The 15646-nt window shown below is 46.7% G+C and overlaps 1 protein-coding gene across 7 annotated transcripts in view; it reads right to left on the minus strand.

The window, feature by feature from the left end:
• The window catches only part of LOC146358837 (RCC1 and BTB domain-containing protein 1), an 89669-nt gene that overhangs the window by 16858 nt on the left and 57165 nt on the right, over nt 1-15646 (minus strand). For 4 of the 7 annotated variants that reach the window (XM_084821390.1, XM_084821363.1, XM_084821398.1 and 1 more), the window contains 2 exons: nt 12375-12505; nt 59-911 (listed from right to left, as the gene is read on the minus strand). In XM_084821390.1, coding sequence (XP_084677516.1) covers nt 771-911; nt 12375-12505 — 272 coding nt within the window. In that variant the 3' untranslated portion in view covers nt 59-770. Of the gene's footprint in view, nt 1-58; nt 912-12374; nt 12506-13663; nt 13705-14291; nt 14377-15646 lie in introns of those variants that run through there. The other 3 variants (XR_014785951.1, XR_014785950.1, XM_084821371.1) reach the window with 3 other exon arrangements.

A 15646-nucleotide genomic window follows, 5' to 3' on the forward strand; every position in this document is an offset into this window, starting at 1 on the left:
TCCTTGTGTAAAAATAATTTTATGTGCCATTTTAATGGATAAAATTTAGAACAAAGAATTTGGAATCATCATTTTATTTTATAGAATTTATACATAATTTCAATGCAAAATATTTTTCCAACAGTCATCAGCTTTTAACCACTTTAAGCCCTCAAAATAGGGCAATGTTTACTTCCTCTCCCAATTTTGACAGACTATATCAAAAGTGGTGTGGAAACAATAATTTAATTCCAATTATAGTATGAAACACTAATAGAATCAGTTCAAGTCTTTCTTTTAAAGTTACAGTTGTACAGAATCAAATACACTGAATTGTTTCACAGACATCTGAAGTCCTTCGCTACTGACAGATCATGAACACCTCCTTCAAATACATGCAAACAGGACTGAAATAAACAAAAAATACTTCACTTTTCCCCACTTCCACATAATTCCATGAAGCATCTTAGTGCCAGCTGTCTTAAGAGCTCTTGAAATCACAAAGTACTATAAGTTAATAGGCCATTATTGAGGAAACCCAACTTCTAGCATCAAAATATAAATCTTTGCCCTTCACTTCCTATCATTCTCATTCTTACCTCTTCCAAGCTGTTCAAAACAGTAAAAGCGTCCAGCTATCTAGAGCAACAAAACCCAAATAAAATCTTCACTACTTGATTTGGAGTTCCTCTAAAAGCATAGCTGCAGGGCAGCATGTGCCACAACTAACTGACAAACATGAGAGAAATGTATGAAATCACTATACCATCCAAAACGAATAGCTACATCTTTCAGTTCTTAAAGGCTCCATATTTACTGGCTTTAGCAATGAATTCCTTTAGCAGAGAACCATCCATTTGCCAAAAGGCGGCAGTCTGGGTGACTTCAGTCAAATGATTGACACAAAACTTAAAGCAGAACTCTTCTAAATCCTAGACACAAAACAAAATGATTTTTATTAACATTATTGATATTCAAGAGGTTTTTTAAATTAATGCTTTCAATTCTCACCGATGTTGAAAGCATTAAAAAGTTACATAATCAGGACTAATAGTTTTCAGCCATATCATATTGTCATTCTTTGCTATAGCCACAAACCATCAGATATGGGTACACTTTCTCACTGATGTCATGAAAGCTTCCTTCACATGTATGCATGTACGATTTGGAGTTGGTGTAGCTGCATTTTTATACAAAGGTAGACTTGCAAGATTTTTTGCTTCAACTGACTGATTGTTTTTAACTAGGGATGAATGCAACTGTCAATTTTGGTTTCTCATTTTCCCCATCTTCAGTTTGTCCTTTCCCATTTCTGCATCAGTTTGCACCTTTTAAAGAAAAGGTCTGCATGAAAAGTCACATGCTTTTTCGGTGCATATTTTCTAATATATGCATTTTTGTGTGCACTTTCCCCTAATGTACACATTGTTTGTAAGCATTTTTTGTTTGAAGAACTGCATCATAAAATTCTGAAAAGAAGGATTACTGCAATTACAGAGAAGGACTGCTGCAATCTGTTTTGCATATTGATTTGGGATATGTGAATCTGGTAAGTTCTTATCAAAATGCAAACCGAACAAAATTCTCTCCCATCCCCACTTCTAGCTACTATAATTTCCAGATTATAATTCTATATTCTTTCTGAATTACAGAAGGCTCTAAGGTGAAGATGCTGTAACATTTATACTTTCAACAAATTATAGAGTAAAAACTACAACATACAGCAAATGTGTATTACAACTTATTCCACGGGAAAAATACAAAATTGGTGATTAGTTTTAAATTCAGAATTTTGGGGGAAAAAACACCAACTGTCATACTTTACAGGTCAAGCACCTCTAACGCCCCCCGCCCCAGCATCACACTGGCACAGTTAGCATGACACAAGGGTGGTTAATAGTCCTTCGTGGCTTGCTAACCACCCCCACGCAGGCCAACCAGTTACTCTCACCAGGTGCAGTCGTGCATGTCATGACGTGCAAACCTGGCAAGGGTGACTGGCTGGAGTGGTTAACAAACCACCCAGAACCCATGGCCTGTTGTAGGGTGGTTTGTTAACCACCCCAGCCACCCACCCTTGGCGAGTTCAGACAACATGAGAAGCTGACCACCTGTCACTGAAAAGCCCACTGTGGCTTAAATAAGTCACGGTGGGCTGCGGTGATCATGAGAACCACAAACTTAAAATTTGAATTTCTCTGCGTTGCTTGTTTGAGCATCTAATTATTTAGTAAATCCATTTCACCCTCCTCTAGTTAGGAAGAAGAACTTAAATAATTTCAATTATGTTCTCATGCAGTTTTTCTAGTGTGCGTGTTGTGTTTGTTTTTACTACTCTATTTTTCTATGTGTATCTCTTGTCCCCTGCTTAGTTTGCTGATGCAGTTCAACAAACCCCTTACTATTTTTCTCCCTAAGCTCTTACGCAGATCACCATTTCAATCCCCATAATTACAATTTCCAATATATTTTATTCTTCCAGTAGTTTTATCCTTAGAATTATGTTTTTAGGTGTGTCTTTTTGAAATTCTCCCACTAATTAATTTTGCAGTGCTGCAACTAATTCAGTAAATGAATTTAGATCACTGCTGAGTACTCCTTTTTTATTTGATTAACTTTTTTCATTAAAATCCTGTTATCTTGGATGTGTCTTACTAAAATTCCCCCACTTGTTAATTGTGAAGTGGTTCAGCTGATTCAATTAATTTAGATAATCATTGCATACAGAAGTCCTTTTTTAATTTTATGAGCTTTTCTCTTTAAATTCCTGTTCTTTTTGAAGCGTGTCTTTCTGAAATTCTCAGTTATACAATTTATGAATTTTGAAAAAAGTTGCTGTTTCGCATATATGACATCATATCATTATCATTCCAACCTGCTTTTCTCATGAAATCCTTTCCTTTCTAAGTCTAATGTAATGGATGCACTATTATCCCCTGAGCAAGAGAAGTTGCGTCTGCACACACACAAGCACACCCCACCCCTTCTCATTTTGTGTGTCTTCCCACAGTTGTGGGAGGCGGGCAGTTCACTCCAGCACATTTGGAAAAGTGATGATTACTTGGAATCCAGTTCTTGTTCAATCCTTTCTGTTTTTCCTATTCTCCTCCTTAAATTTTTAAGTAATTTATTCGATACACCAGTGTTGGGTCTCGTGCAGTGTGCGTGGTGGCGCCTACCTCTTCTCCTGCGCCTCCTTCAGCTCCTCCAGCAACAGAACAGGCCACCTCAGGCTGCCATCGTGGGGGCCTTTACCCTAGGGTCGCACACGTGTTCCCGTTGCCAACATGTACGTGGCTTCCTGGTGTGAAAGGGCTTGACCACCACCACCACATGACCGTGGTGTGAAGGAGGCCCCACCCACATCCTGCCTTCCTGGCTCCTGATGCACAAGCTCCAACAGGCAGCTGAATGCAACAGCCTCCACCGGGTAGGCAGGGTGGCTGGTCAGGTCATTCAAAGATCCTGCCTGGTGCAATCGGTCAGCTGTGGTGGTACTCGGGAGGCTGGGAGGTCCTGCTGTTGCCTCTCCACACACCGCACCCCTTCACCGTGGGAGTGGGCACTGGCAGGCAGGCAGCAGCTTCACAGCTGGGGCGACTAAAATTATGTGACATCTGGCCACCTCCTCTACACACAGTGCTCCCTTCCAACTGCCAGGCATCCGCCTCCTGCGTAACTGCCTGCTGCCTCTTTCGCACCCACCTCAGCGAGTCTCCTGGCCACCAACGCCTGCCTAGCTCCGTCTGCTCCTCAGGTGCAGCCATACCACTTCTGCTGCCCAGATGGCATCATTATTGCTGCCATTAATGATCCCTGGCTGCTGCCACTGCTGTCCACCACCACACTGCCTAGAAAATCGTCCTGAGGGCTTCAAGGAGTCCTGCATTGTTACTTTACATCACCACCTACAACATGCCCCAGTAGTGAACCAACAAAGAATGAGGCTTTTGTGTGTCTCCAAAAGCCAAAGTATGCCTTCCGGCACAGAGTATAATCCAATGCACAGTACAAAAATGGCTGCCATGGGAGGTGTGGCCAGTCATAAAGGACAAGCACTCTGCCCCCAAGACGGAGTACAAGGCAGAGGTGGAGCGTGAGCCCCAGCACACCAAGCAGCGCCTCTGAACCCGCAGCTTTCAGGACCAACAGAAATCTATTTCACAGAAAGCAAGCTCTTTTTCTCTCCCTCACCCTGCTGCCAGCCGAGTTATTCAGCCCCATCTCTTTTCTCCTCACTCTGAATCACCATCCATGCGCCCTTTTGCTCACCACCATAGGCACAGGTGCTCTCACATACACACACACACAGCTCATGTATCCATCATGCATGCATACCTGTCCCTCACTTCTCCTCGCTACAAGCACACACACAAAAAAACATTCTTTTTCTGGATCCCTCCAAAATTCTCCCCTAAAGCCTCTCTCCCTCTCCCCCGCCCTTGCTCACCCTCTCCCACACACACCATCCAGACGTACAAGCACACAGCCCTCCCCGATCCCCCAGGTTCCTGCCAACTGGCTTCCCGCGCCCCCACAGGCTTTCTGCTGCTCTCGCCCCTCCCCCCTGGCTTCCCGCGGCCTTTTCTACCCCCGCCCCCGCAGCTTCCCAGACAGCAGTGACAGATTCCTCTTTTGCTTTCTACTCTTTTTCTTGGGCTGCACACCTTGGAAAGTTCCCGTTGCAGCCACCCTCCATCTTCATTCCCTAAAAATGTCTGAGCCCCACGGGTGGCCCAAAGAGATTCATGGGAGATGAGGATGGCAGCAGCTGGAGGCCGTCACTCTGAAGTAATCCCAGCAGCTGCCAAGAAATTGTGTTACATTTTTTAATTAAAAAAATAAAAAGTGGGAGGGGGAGGGCCACCCTTTTCTGTTGCCACCAATTCTCATAGAATGCTTTAAAACCTCCTAGTAGCCTGGTATAAGAGGCTCAGGTGTGCGATGGGAACAAATACTAGAGTCAAGATGAACTATTAAACAAGTAAATTTATTAAAGGGATATTTTGTACAGAAGGGATTACTAATATTTACTTCGGGGTATTCATAAGAATGATGGCCGACACTTCTTACTGTATGCAGAGTGAAAGGTCCCGCCCCAGCTTTTCTTTACCTAGACCTGCTCACTGTGTTGCACTGTTAGTGATGTACTTAGGTTTCAAGGCTGTGCTCGGTCCCACTGCGAAGGGACTGGCTGTACGTTAAGGGCATGCACCGCATGACTACACCAGCCACGCAGACTTCTTTTCTTCCGCTGGCCGCATTTGCTGTGTTACCATGTCGGTGATGTACTTGGGCTTCTTCGTGCTGATCAGTTGCACTGCACAGGGGCTCTTGGCTGTCCACTGAGGCAGGGGCAGCTCATGTCTCTGCGCAGAGGATCACAAAAAATACCCCCAGCGAGAGGTCACGCCCCAGCTTTCCTTCTGCTGGATCTCAGAAGATGCCCCTAGAAAAGGGTGCTCTACTAGAGTGAAAGGTCTTACCCCAGCTTTTCTTCTGCTGGATGTGCACCTCAGAGACAGACTTGGCTTTCCTACTGGTTTACACTGGTAGCAGATTTTCCAGGTGCATCAAAAACAATCCAAGTACAACTTGTGGCTCAAACAATCCTAGTGCACCCAGCAGCTGAAAATATTTCCTACTACACCTCGTGGCTCAAACTCAATCCACATACGCCTCACAGCTCAAACATTCAATACACACCTTTGTGCTCCTCTGATTGACTTTCAAACAGTCAAGGTGCACCAGATTAGGAGGGCAAATCCCAAAGCTCCCTGGACAGAAATGGTGTGTAGAGGAGTCTAGGCCTGTGAACACAGGCTCCTGCATTGCTCTGCTCAGTCCCACTGCAAAAGCCAGGAGGCTTTTCTCGTTGTTCAGTGTATTCTTCTCTACCGCATCGTCAAGGCTGCCTGCTCTGCTCGGTTCCATGGGGGGGCTTGCATTTTGCTGACTGGGCATTGCACCTAGGTGGTACCTAGGCCAGGGCTGCAGAACCTCAGGCCAGCATCCGGATCCGGCCCTCCTGGGGTCCCAATCCAGCCAAATGGCCCCTTCCCCTGGCCCCACCCCTTTCCCCCCAATCACTGATCATTTGGTGGTGTCCTGGCTTTTGTGCAGTTTTCCCCCCATTCCAGAAGTAGAAAGGCCTCTCCTAAGGCTTAGTGTCTGGCAGGAAGAGCTTTCAGCTAAACCATGCTGGCATTTCTCATGCTTTGGCCTGCCCCTTCTTGCCTTTGGCCCCACCCACCACTGGAAAGTGGAGCCCTGAAATTTCCAAAACTGGAAGGCAGCCCTTGGGCTGAAGGAAGCTCTGCCCCCTGGCAATGCCTCCTGCCTCCACCCGCTGCTGCAGCTGCCCACCTCGCTGCTCTCTTGCTGCAGGTGCTATCCCGAACTCCTGGGTCCCCTTGTGCAGCTTAGCAGGGGACCCCACTCACATTCCAGAGGGCTATGCCTGCCTGGCAAGGGTGCTGCACTGGTGCCCTGACACTGCCTGCTTCTACTGCCTCCCTACCCACTCTGCCTGCCAGCCACTGCCAGTACTGCCCACCTCGCTGCTCTCTTGCCGCAGACATCCTGCTAGCCTGAGCCATAGCTCACCTCCGCCGCCCAAGCACAGCCTCTTGCTCACCATGCCTGGCCCGTCTGGGAAGGGCGGCACTTAGCTCCGCCTAGCTGCCTGCACCAATCTGCCTCTGTCTCTGCGACTGCCTGCTTCCTCCAGGCACAGCACTGGCCTGCCCACGCTGCTGTCTGCGAAGGTACAGTCATGTTCTTCTCACTGCTGCATTCTGCTACCACATGCTGCCGCTGCCTGGCAGGCTCCTGACTCAGCTTTCAGGCGTGCATGCCTCTTAGCATGCATGGCTCCTAGTTCAAGCAAAGCAAACCATCAGCGTACATGGCTTTTGTGAACACTGGCTCACATACATAACCAGCCAAGGAGTAAAACGTGTGATTTCTCCCACTGCCAGGTTGGTGTTGCTGTGTGCACAGCACGGCAGTGTGCCAGGAGATGAGGCAGGGCTAGGAGGAGACCACATTCAGTAAGCTTCGCTATGGGAAAGCCTTCCCCTGGCTTTCAGGCATTGGAGTCCCTGGCCTGGCACCTGCGGCCACTGAAGCCCAACACATCTGGAGCACCTCAGGCTGGGGAAGGCTGGCTGGGGTTGAGCTCAGGCCTCCGCAGGCACTTGCTGGAAACGAGGGGCGTGCACCAGCCACCCAGTGCAACTCAATCCCCTATCGAGGCACTTCAGAAAACAGCCCTCTTCTCCTCGGACCAATACGAAGTTGGGTCCACTTCAACCTGGTACTGAACCAAAGCCGAGGTTTGGAAAACTGAGGCTTCATACTTTCCATTGACTAGCATGGGAAATCCAAGCACGGTTAGCCCTGCTTAGTACTTGGATGAGAGACTGCCTGGGGATCAGGCTTCCTGCACTGAGCAGGGGGTTGGACTCAATGGTCTTGTAGGCACCTTCCAGCCCTATGATTCTATGAGATCTATGAGACTCCTCCATTTTGAACTACTTGAGAACAGTTCGAAACAGAGGAAGCAGCAGATTTTTCAAAATATACACAGACAAAGACGAGTGGCCCCTGAGGAAGGAAACATCCTTCCAAAATGCATCGGGCTTATTAAAGCATTTTCAGACACTTGAGAATATCTTCTCTCCGTTTTTGACACGGTTAAATTTTCAAGGGCCAGATGAATTACATCTGCGGGTGCTGAAGGTGTTTGCGAATATTACTTCAGAGTAATGTCTATAATCCTTGAGAACTCCTGGATAAAGGTGAAGTGCTGGAAGACTGCAGACAGGCAAATGTTGTCCCCATCTCCAAGAAGTGGAAAAAGGCAGATCCAGGAAACTACAGACCAATCGGCCAGATGTCAATACTGGGCAATTTTCTTGATCATCAGTCTATCTGTGAGCATCTAGAAAATAATGCATTGATTACTAAGAGTGAACATGGGTTTATCAGGAATTGTTGTTGTTGTTCAGTCATTCAGTCGTGTCCGACTCTTCGTGACCCCATGGACCATAGCACGCCAGGCCTTCCTGTCCTGCGCTCTCTCCCGGAGCGTGCTCAAGTTCATATTCATTGCATCCGTGATGCTATCTAGCCATCTCATCCTCTGCCGTCCCCTTCTCCTTTTGCCTTCAGTCTTTCCCAGCATCAGGGTCTTTTCCAGGGAGTTTTCTCTTCGCATTAGGTGGCCAAAATATTGGAGCTTCAGCTTCATTATCTGTCCTTCCAATGAGCATTATCAGGAATAAGTCATGCCAAATCAACCTTATCTCCCTTTTTTGATGAAGTTACTAGTTTGGTAGCTCATGGGAACGCTGTGCATATAGTATATCTTGATTTCAGCAAAGCATTTGACAAGGTTTCCCATTATATCCTTGTTGACAAGATGGTGAAATGTGGATTGGACAATAGTACAATCAGGTGGATCCACAACTGGATGAGCAACCATACTCAACAAATGCTAGTAAATGGATTGGCATTCTTCTGGAGAGAGATCTTGAGTGCCACAGGGCTCTGTCTTAGGTCCTTTGCTGTTCAACATTTTCATAAATTACTTGAATGAGGGTGTAGAGGGGTTGCTTATCAAATTTCCAGATGAGATGACCTAGGAGGGATAGCCAACATCATAAAAGACAGGATCAAGATCCAAAAAAAATCTAAACTGGCTGGAACACAGGGCCAAATCTAACGAGATGAGAGTCAACAAAGATAAATATTAAGTCTTGCATTTAGGTAGAAAACATCGAAGACACAAGTGTAGGATGGGGGAGTCCTGGCCTGGCAGCAGTACACGTGAAAAGGACCTAGGTGTCTGTGTGGATCATAAGCTGAATATGAGCCAGCAGCACAATGCAGCAGCTAAGAAAGCTAATGCAATCTTGGGCTGCATTAACAGAAGCACAGTATTCAGATCATGGGCAGTAATAGTTCCACTCTATTCCGCTTTAATCAGGCCACATTTGGAGTTCTGTGTCCAGTACTGGGGAACCCATTTCAAGGAGAACATTAACAAGTTGGAGTCTGTCCAGAGAAGAGCAACCAGGATGGTGAGTGGTCTGGAAACCAAGCCATATGAGAGGAACAGTTGGCCTGAAGAAGAGAAGATTAAGGGGAGAGATGATGGCGGTCTTCAAATATCTGATGATGGAGCAGACTTGTGTTGCTCCCAAGAGTAGGAGTAGAACCAATGGATGGAAATAGCAAGGAAATAGATTTTGGCTAAACATTTGGAGAAATTTCCTAGCAGGGAGAGGTGTTCAGCAGTGAAAGAGATTGCCTTGGGATATGCTGGGTTCTCCTTTGCTGGAAGTATTTAACCAAAGGGTGGATGGCCATCTGTCAGGGATGCTACAGCTGCACTCTGCATTGCAGAGCCTGCATTAGGCACAGGATTGGACTATTTGATCTCTGCAGTCCCTTCCAAACTTTAATAACAACAACAAATACAACTAGTTGCATGTCCAAGTGTAATAACAGATCAGGATTATAAAAGCTATTAACAAGCTTTCCTGAACTTCCATGTTCCTGTCTCTTTGTAGCCTGCCCCTTCATTTTTAATACAACTTTCCCCAAATCAGTATCATGAAGTAGACATTCAAGCATGAAGCTTTTAAAGACTCTCAGTGTTTTAGAATAATAAAAGAGTTTTGATCGTTTTTTTCCTCTGTTCAGTATAAGGTGAAACTCAGCGAGACCTAAGTGATGTAAATGAAATTTAGGCGGGGATCAACAAGGCATGGCAGGTCTCGTTAGCCAATCCAGTGTTCCTACTGTCCAGTGGGGTTGTAAGTCCCTCTAAGCAAAGGCAGAGAGCCTTTCCCTTTCCACCAAGCAATGTCGTCTGCCTAACCCCACAGAATTAAGGAGAAGGGCTAACAGGACAGAAGGCATTGCTCCGCATAAGCTGGAGTCCTTACATGTCTTCCTAGAAATTAAACACTTCCCCCACCTCCCTGACATGTATACTGTCCACAACTATAAAATACAGTCTTCCTTCCCAAACTCCAGTCCTGTTCTCCCCTCCACCCTCTCCCATCCAGAAGCTCTGCACAATTAAAATACTTCTCTTCCCTCAACTCTAACTCCCTTGAGTTGGGCAAGTTGTATTTTCTTTGTCCTGACCATGACACAAGGCTTCATTTGCAACAGAGTACAGCCCAGCAAGCATCTGCTTTCAAGATCAAAGCTACAAAGGCTACAGAACAAAACCTTTCCCTCTGCAAAATAAGTCCACTCAAGATTTTCTCCATTTTTTCCAATCCAGTCCTCTTTCAATAATTTTTTTTTTTCCTTTCTAGGGTGGATAGTATGAGAGAGTCCAGCTGAGAGTGCACACTACTGCAGAAAGTGAGCAAGAGAGCAGAGTGAGCATATCTGGGGGACCCACAGCCTACAGGCCGGATTAGGCCCATGAGCTTCCCCACCAACTACAGTGGATGCCCAGGGGCAGCCACAGCAGCTGGCTGGCTCTTTCACTGGTGGCAGCAGCTGCACCCGCCACCACTTTTCCTCCCCTCCCTCTTTGGGTCTGTTGCTGCAGCTTCAGCCCCCGCCCTTCTCCCACATGTACAAATGCTGCTTCTTGCCCCCTCCTATGGCTCAGCACTCTGGAATCCTGGAAGGCAAGGCACTGTCTGCTTTTTTACATCCCCCAAGCATCAATTTCATTGCTCCCATTCCTACCCGTTCCCAGATCTCAAAAGCACCACTTGAGTGGCACGACCGGGCCAGCCCTCTACCAAGTTCAATTTAGTTCCAAACACAAGACCTCTCCCCACCCCAAATTTGCCCCCGCCCCCATCTATGGGGCAATTGCCACTGCTGACTACACCCTTCCACTGCTGTTGCTTCAATTCCTGCCCCTTTTCTCACATGTTACCTCGGTCTTTCCTCCTTCTGGCCTCACGGCTCTAGGAGGGAAGCAGCTGCTGCTGCACTGACTTGTCTACTTTTTTCCTGTCCTGTTTGCATCTCTGCAGCAGCTTCCTCACTGCTCCTATCGCAACAACCCATCCCCAGCTCTTAAAGGGCACCACCGGGCTAGCCCTTCACCAAGTGCTATGAGGATACCACACAATACAATACAACCGCGAATGCAACAGATCTTCTCACCTTTGCAAGGTAAGAAGGGAAACTTATGTTAAATATTCTCTCCTCCCCACCAGGTTCTCTTAGAGTAGCTAGGATTCTGCATAAGTGCCGCCAAGCACCGAAGGAATCATGTGTGCATGCGTGCGCATGGGCAGGTGTGTGCTTTGTGGTGTGGGAGCGTGTAAACGGGTATATGGTATGTGTGGGGGGGGAGTAGGGGTGTATGGGATCCCACCACTTTGGGCTGTGGCATGTCTTACAGCTGGCATGCAGCTCCCAACTTCCTCCCCAGTGTGAATGTGGCTCTTGAGCCAAAACAGGTTCCCCACTCCTAACATAGAGGAAAGCAGCAGGTAACATGTATACATGGAAGCAGAAGCTAAAATGGGCAGAGGGAAGGGAAAGGAAGGTTTGAAAATCAGCTTCCTGCTTCTAGTTACAGGAATGTCAGAGATGGGCAAGGCAAGATTCAAGAGAAGAAACAACAACAGCCGCCACAACTTGTCTTGCAGCAAACATTAACCGGGAAAACAAGTGGGACCTACAACAAAATGCTGCTGTGTGAGATGTGCCTGTTTAGGGCTCCAGCCAGCCAGCCAGACCATGTTCCAGGATGCTCCATTCCATCCACACTCCCTCCAGCCCAGTCAGTCAGCATTCTATTCCCAATGAACATGCTCAGTCATTATCAAAGTATTTTGGGGATCCCCCACACACACACTTAGGGTTTTTTCCCTGAAGATTGTTTTTACATCTACAAACCTTGGGGTTCCTCTGAGCATGCTGATACCTTCCTCTTGTTTTTCAATGGCCCCACTTTGGCCACATAGCCTTCAAACTCAGAGCATCTGAGTCCATGACTAGTATTTATGATACTAGTTCATAACACACACATGTGCACGCACACACACTCACAAAAGGGCACATCCTCTTGCCAGAATTAAATTCAGCAGTTGACAAACACAGTTGCTATGGCTACCAAGAATTTAAGTAAGATTGCATCTAATGGTTACTATGTATGAGATATCCTGCCTAGACACTGTGGAGGGGAGCCAAGGGACAGGAGGTTGCCACACTGTGGCCCACGGCTAAATCCTCTTTTATTACAGAACTGCTCATTTCCCCAAAAACTGTGGCTGTTCACTTAATTATATATGTCAGTACTCCATTTCTCAGATTGTAAAACTACTCAGAAAAAACAACACAGCTACTGTGTCCCTGGTGGTTCTAGTAAACCCAGTTACCATGTTTAAGCTCTAGTTTACCTCTGCATCATAGCGTACTGCTGCAGAGAGCAAGGAAAAAGCATTCTCCACAGTGATCCCTCTTTTGATAAGATGCTGACACAGTTTTTTCAATCTGTTTTCGCAGTATGATGTAGCCAAATCCAGAAGCCCTGAAAATCAAGATGCCGTATTATTTTACTTACTTAAGAGAACACCTTTCTGGCAAAAATTGTGCTTACGGCGGCTAACGGTAATAAAATACAGGTTAAACTCAAAATTTTAAAGCATAACATAAAAACAGACCCATAAAAGCACAATTAAAAACACAATAAAAACAGACAGCACCCAATCCATTAAACCCCCCTCCAGCAACAGACCAATTTACATGCCAAAGGCCTGCATGAATAAGAACATCTTTGTCTGCTGGAAGAAGGGCAACAGAGAGGGGGCCAACCTGGCCTCTCTGGGCAAGGACTTCCAGATTCTGGGGGCAGCTACCAAGAAAGCCCTCTCTTGCATCCCTGCCAAATGTGCCTCCAATTGTGTCAGGACCAAGAGAAGGGCCTCCCCTGAATATCTTAAAACCTGGACAGGCACATATGGGAGAATGAGATGTTGGAGCCTTACCTTGAAGGTCCTTTCTGGTATGGTGTGACAGAGGTGGCCAAAAGACTGGGTTGTTTTCTTGGCACTGGCCGGGAAGGCAGAGATCACAGGATTGTGGCTCTTTGAGTATTGCTTCATCCAGCTCTGCCCCCAGGTCCTTCCATGGCCAAGCAGGAAAACAGGAGTCTAGAGGTGAAGTGGTCAGTATAGGGAAACCCCATCTGACAAATAGAAAAATACTGACACTCCTTCCGAGAAGCCAAGTCACTGCTGAGAAGTGCTGTCCTAAGTATATACCAGCTGGCATTCCAGTGAAAATGGGGTTGGACGCCTCCATTGCACCATACCAGAATGGGCCTTCACGGAAAACCTCCAATGTCCCATTCTCTGTATGGTGTGAGCAGGCGTATAAAAGACTGGGATATGCCCAAGCTGGATTGAATAGCAAGGGTTCTGTGGCTGACCTTAAGGTCTTTTAATTTAATTTAATACCACCTGCCGCAGCATCCTCCTGCCAAAGGCTGCATCAGTTCTTGCAAATGAGTCCACCTTCTCATGAAGGTGTTAAGAGTTGACCAGGTAGCCTCTCTACAAATCTTCACCAGGGGTGCATTTGTGGAGAAGGTGGCAGAGGCCGTTGCTGTGAGGCTGCTGCTGTAATAGGCTGTGAGGTATAAGGGCCTAGGCATTCATTGTGCGTCATAGGCAGTAATGATACATACCTTAATCCAATGTGCTATAGTGGTACTAGAGACCTTTATTCCTAGAGGTTGGATGGAAAGACATAAACACAGAATCCGTGAGGTGTAGGTCCCTGGTTCTGCATATGTATATTTTGAAAGCTCTGTGAACTCTAAATTTGAGCCATAGCATCTCGGAGGGATGAGAAAAGTTTGGAGAGAGGGGTGAAAGGATCAGTTCATGAAAATGGTGAAAAGCAGAATTTACTTTAGGTGTGAAAGAAGGATCAAGTCTGAGGATCACTGTGTTGTTCGTGAAGACATATAGGTGATATCAGATTGAGAGAGTCCCCAGCTTGGAGATTCTTCTGGCTAAAGTAACAGCCACTAGGAAGTTAGTAGAGAGAAGTCTGAGGGATATAGCGCACATGGGCTTGAAGGAAGCCTTAGTGAGTGCTTTAAGCACTGTGCCAAACTCCAATTTGGAAATCTGTGGACCACCAGAGGGCAGAGTAAACTATCAGCTCACAGGAAGCATTTCAAATGAGGATGTGCCCCTAACAGTGTGTGGCCATGTTTTGAGAAGACAGAGAGAATGCTCATCTCTTCAGTGGATTAGGCTTAAGGCCCATGTTCATACCTGTCTGGAGGAAACCTAGATAATACCTGCCTTGGAAGGGTCCACCGCTTTGCAGTTACATCCTCTCAAGAATGCCTTCCACGTAGCCTCAAAGATGTGTTCTGTTGAGCATCATCTGGAAGATCAGAGAATTTTAACAACAGCTTCTGGGTAGCTCAGGTTCAGTAATGCTTGCTGTTCAATTTCCATGCTGCCAGGCCAAATCTGGGTGTAGGAAGGGACCCTGAGAAAGAAGATCTGGTTGATGTGGAAGAAATTGTCTGGGCTAATTGTAGGGTTTCTGAAAAACATAGCCATCTCAGGCATTGGGGAGCTGCAAGTGCACCTATGGCTTGTTCTGTCCATACTTTGCAAAGAACCCTCAAAATGAAGGATGCGGGCAAGAAGGCAAACAGTAGACCTGAAGGCTAGGGAGATGAGAGAACATCTGGTCCTTCTGCCTTGTTCAAGTGGAAGAGGGAGAAGACTCAGAGAAGTCTGTGATTTTGAGGTGATGTGAACAAGTCGACTGCCAGGGGGCTGAAGTGGTGCTGAATTCATAGAAAAATGCTGTGACTGAGAGCCCATTTGCCTGGGTTAATGTGCTGCTGGCTGAGATAGTCCACTGTTGTTCAGTGTCCCCTGGATATGCTGGGCCAAGTCTGACAAGATGGATCACTCTGGCCAGGCAAACAGGAGGGTCACTTCTTTTTGAAGCAATTTGGATTGAGTCCCTCCTCAATTATTTATGTGGGACATTGCTGAAACACTGTGCATATTGGGATGTGATGTCCCTGTATGGTTTGGTGGAAGCCGGCTAGGATGGGGCAGGCAGGCTGCCTGTAATTCCAGCCAGTTGGCTGTGGCTGGCTTCTTCGGGGGACCACTAGCCCTGCACTACCTGATTCTGGCAGTGGGCCTCCACCCTGTCAGGCTGCCATCAGTTGTCACAGTTATTCTGGGGGGGATCCCTGAGAGGGATTTTTCTTTGGAGATTGGACTGATTCCCCCACCACATGAGTGATGTTTTGATTGGACAGGGGAAGGGGAACCAATATGTGGAATTTGAAGACAATGTCTTTTGGACAAGGGAGGAGGAGCCACTGGAGTAGGCAGGAAGTACTTGTATGCAGGAGATCATGGAATCCCGCAGTGCACTAGGGTCATGAGGTCTGCTGCTTTGACGTGGTGAATGGCGGAAGTCTCCTGAAGTAATTTGGAAGTTCTGCCTGAGGCAGGCAAATGGAGACTGTGCCCATGTCTATTAGTGCTCCCAGTTGGAGGGAGTTAGGTGGCTCTTTTTGATGACTACTAAGAAGCTGTGGTATAACAGCCAGTTCAGGATTACCTGAAGATTCCTCTTGGCTTTGGGAAGGGAGGGAGCTGTCAGAAGGAGGCTGTCCAAG

This window comes from Heloderma suspectum, chromosome 1 (assembly GCF_057233095.1).
Source record: "Heloderma suspectum isolate Gila_16-S chromosome 1, 16-S_ref, whole genome shotgun sequence".
Taxonomy (NCBI): Eukaryota; Metazoa; Chordata; class Lepidosauria; order Squamata; family Helodermatidae; genus Heloderma; species Heloderma suspectum.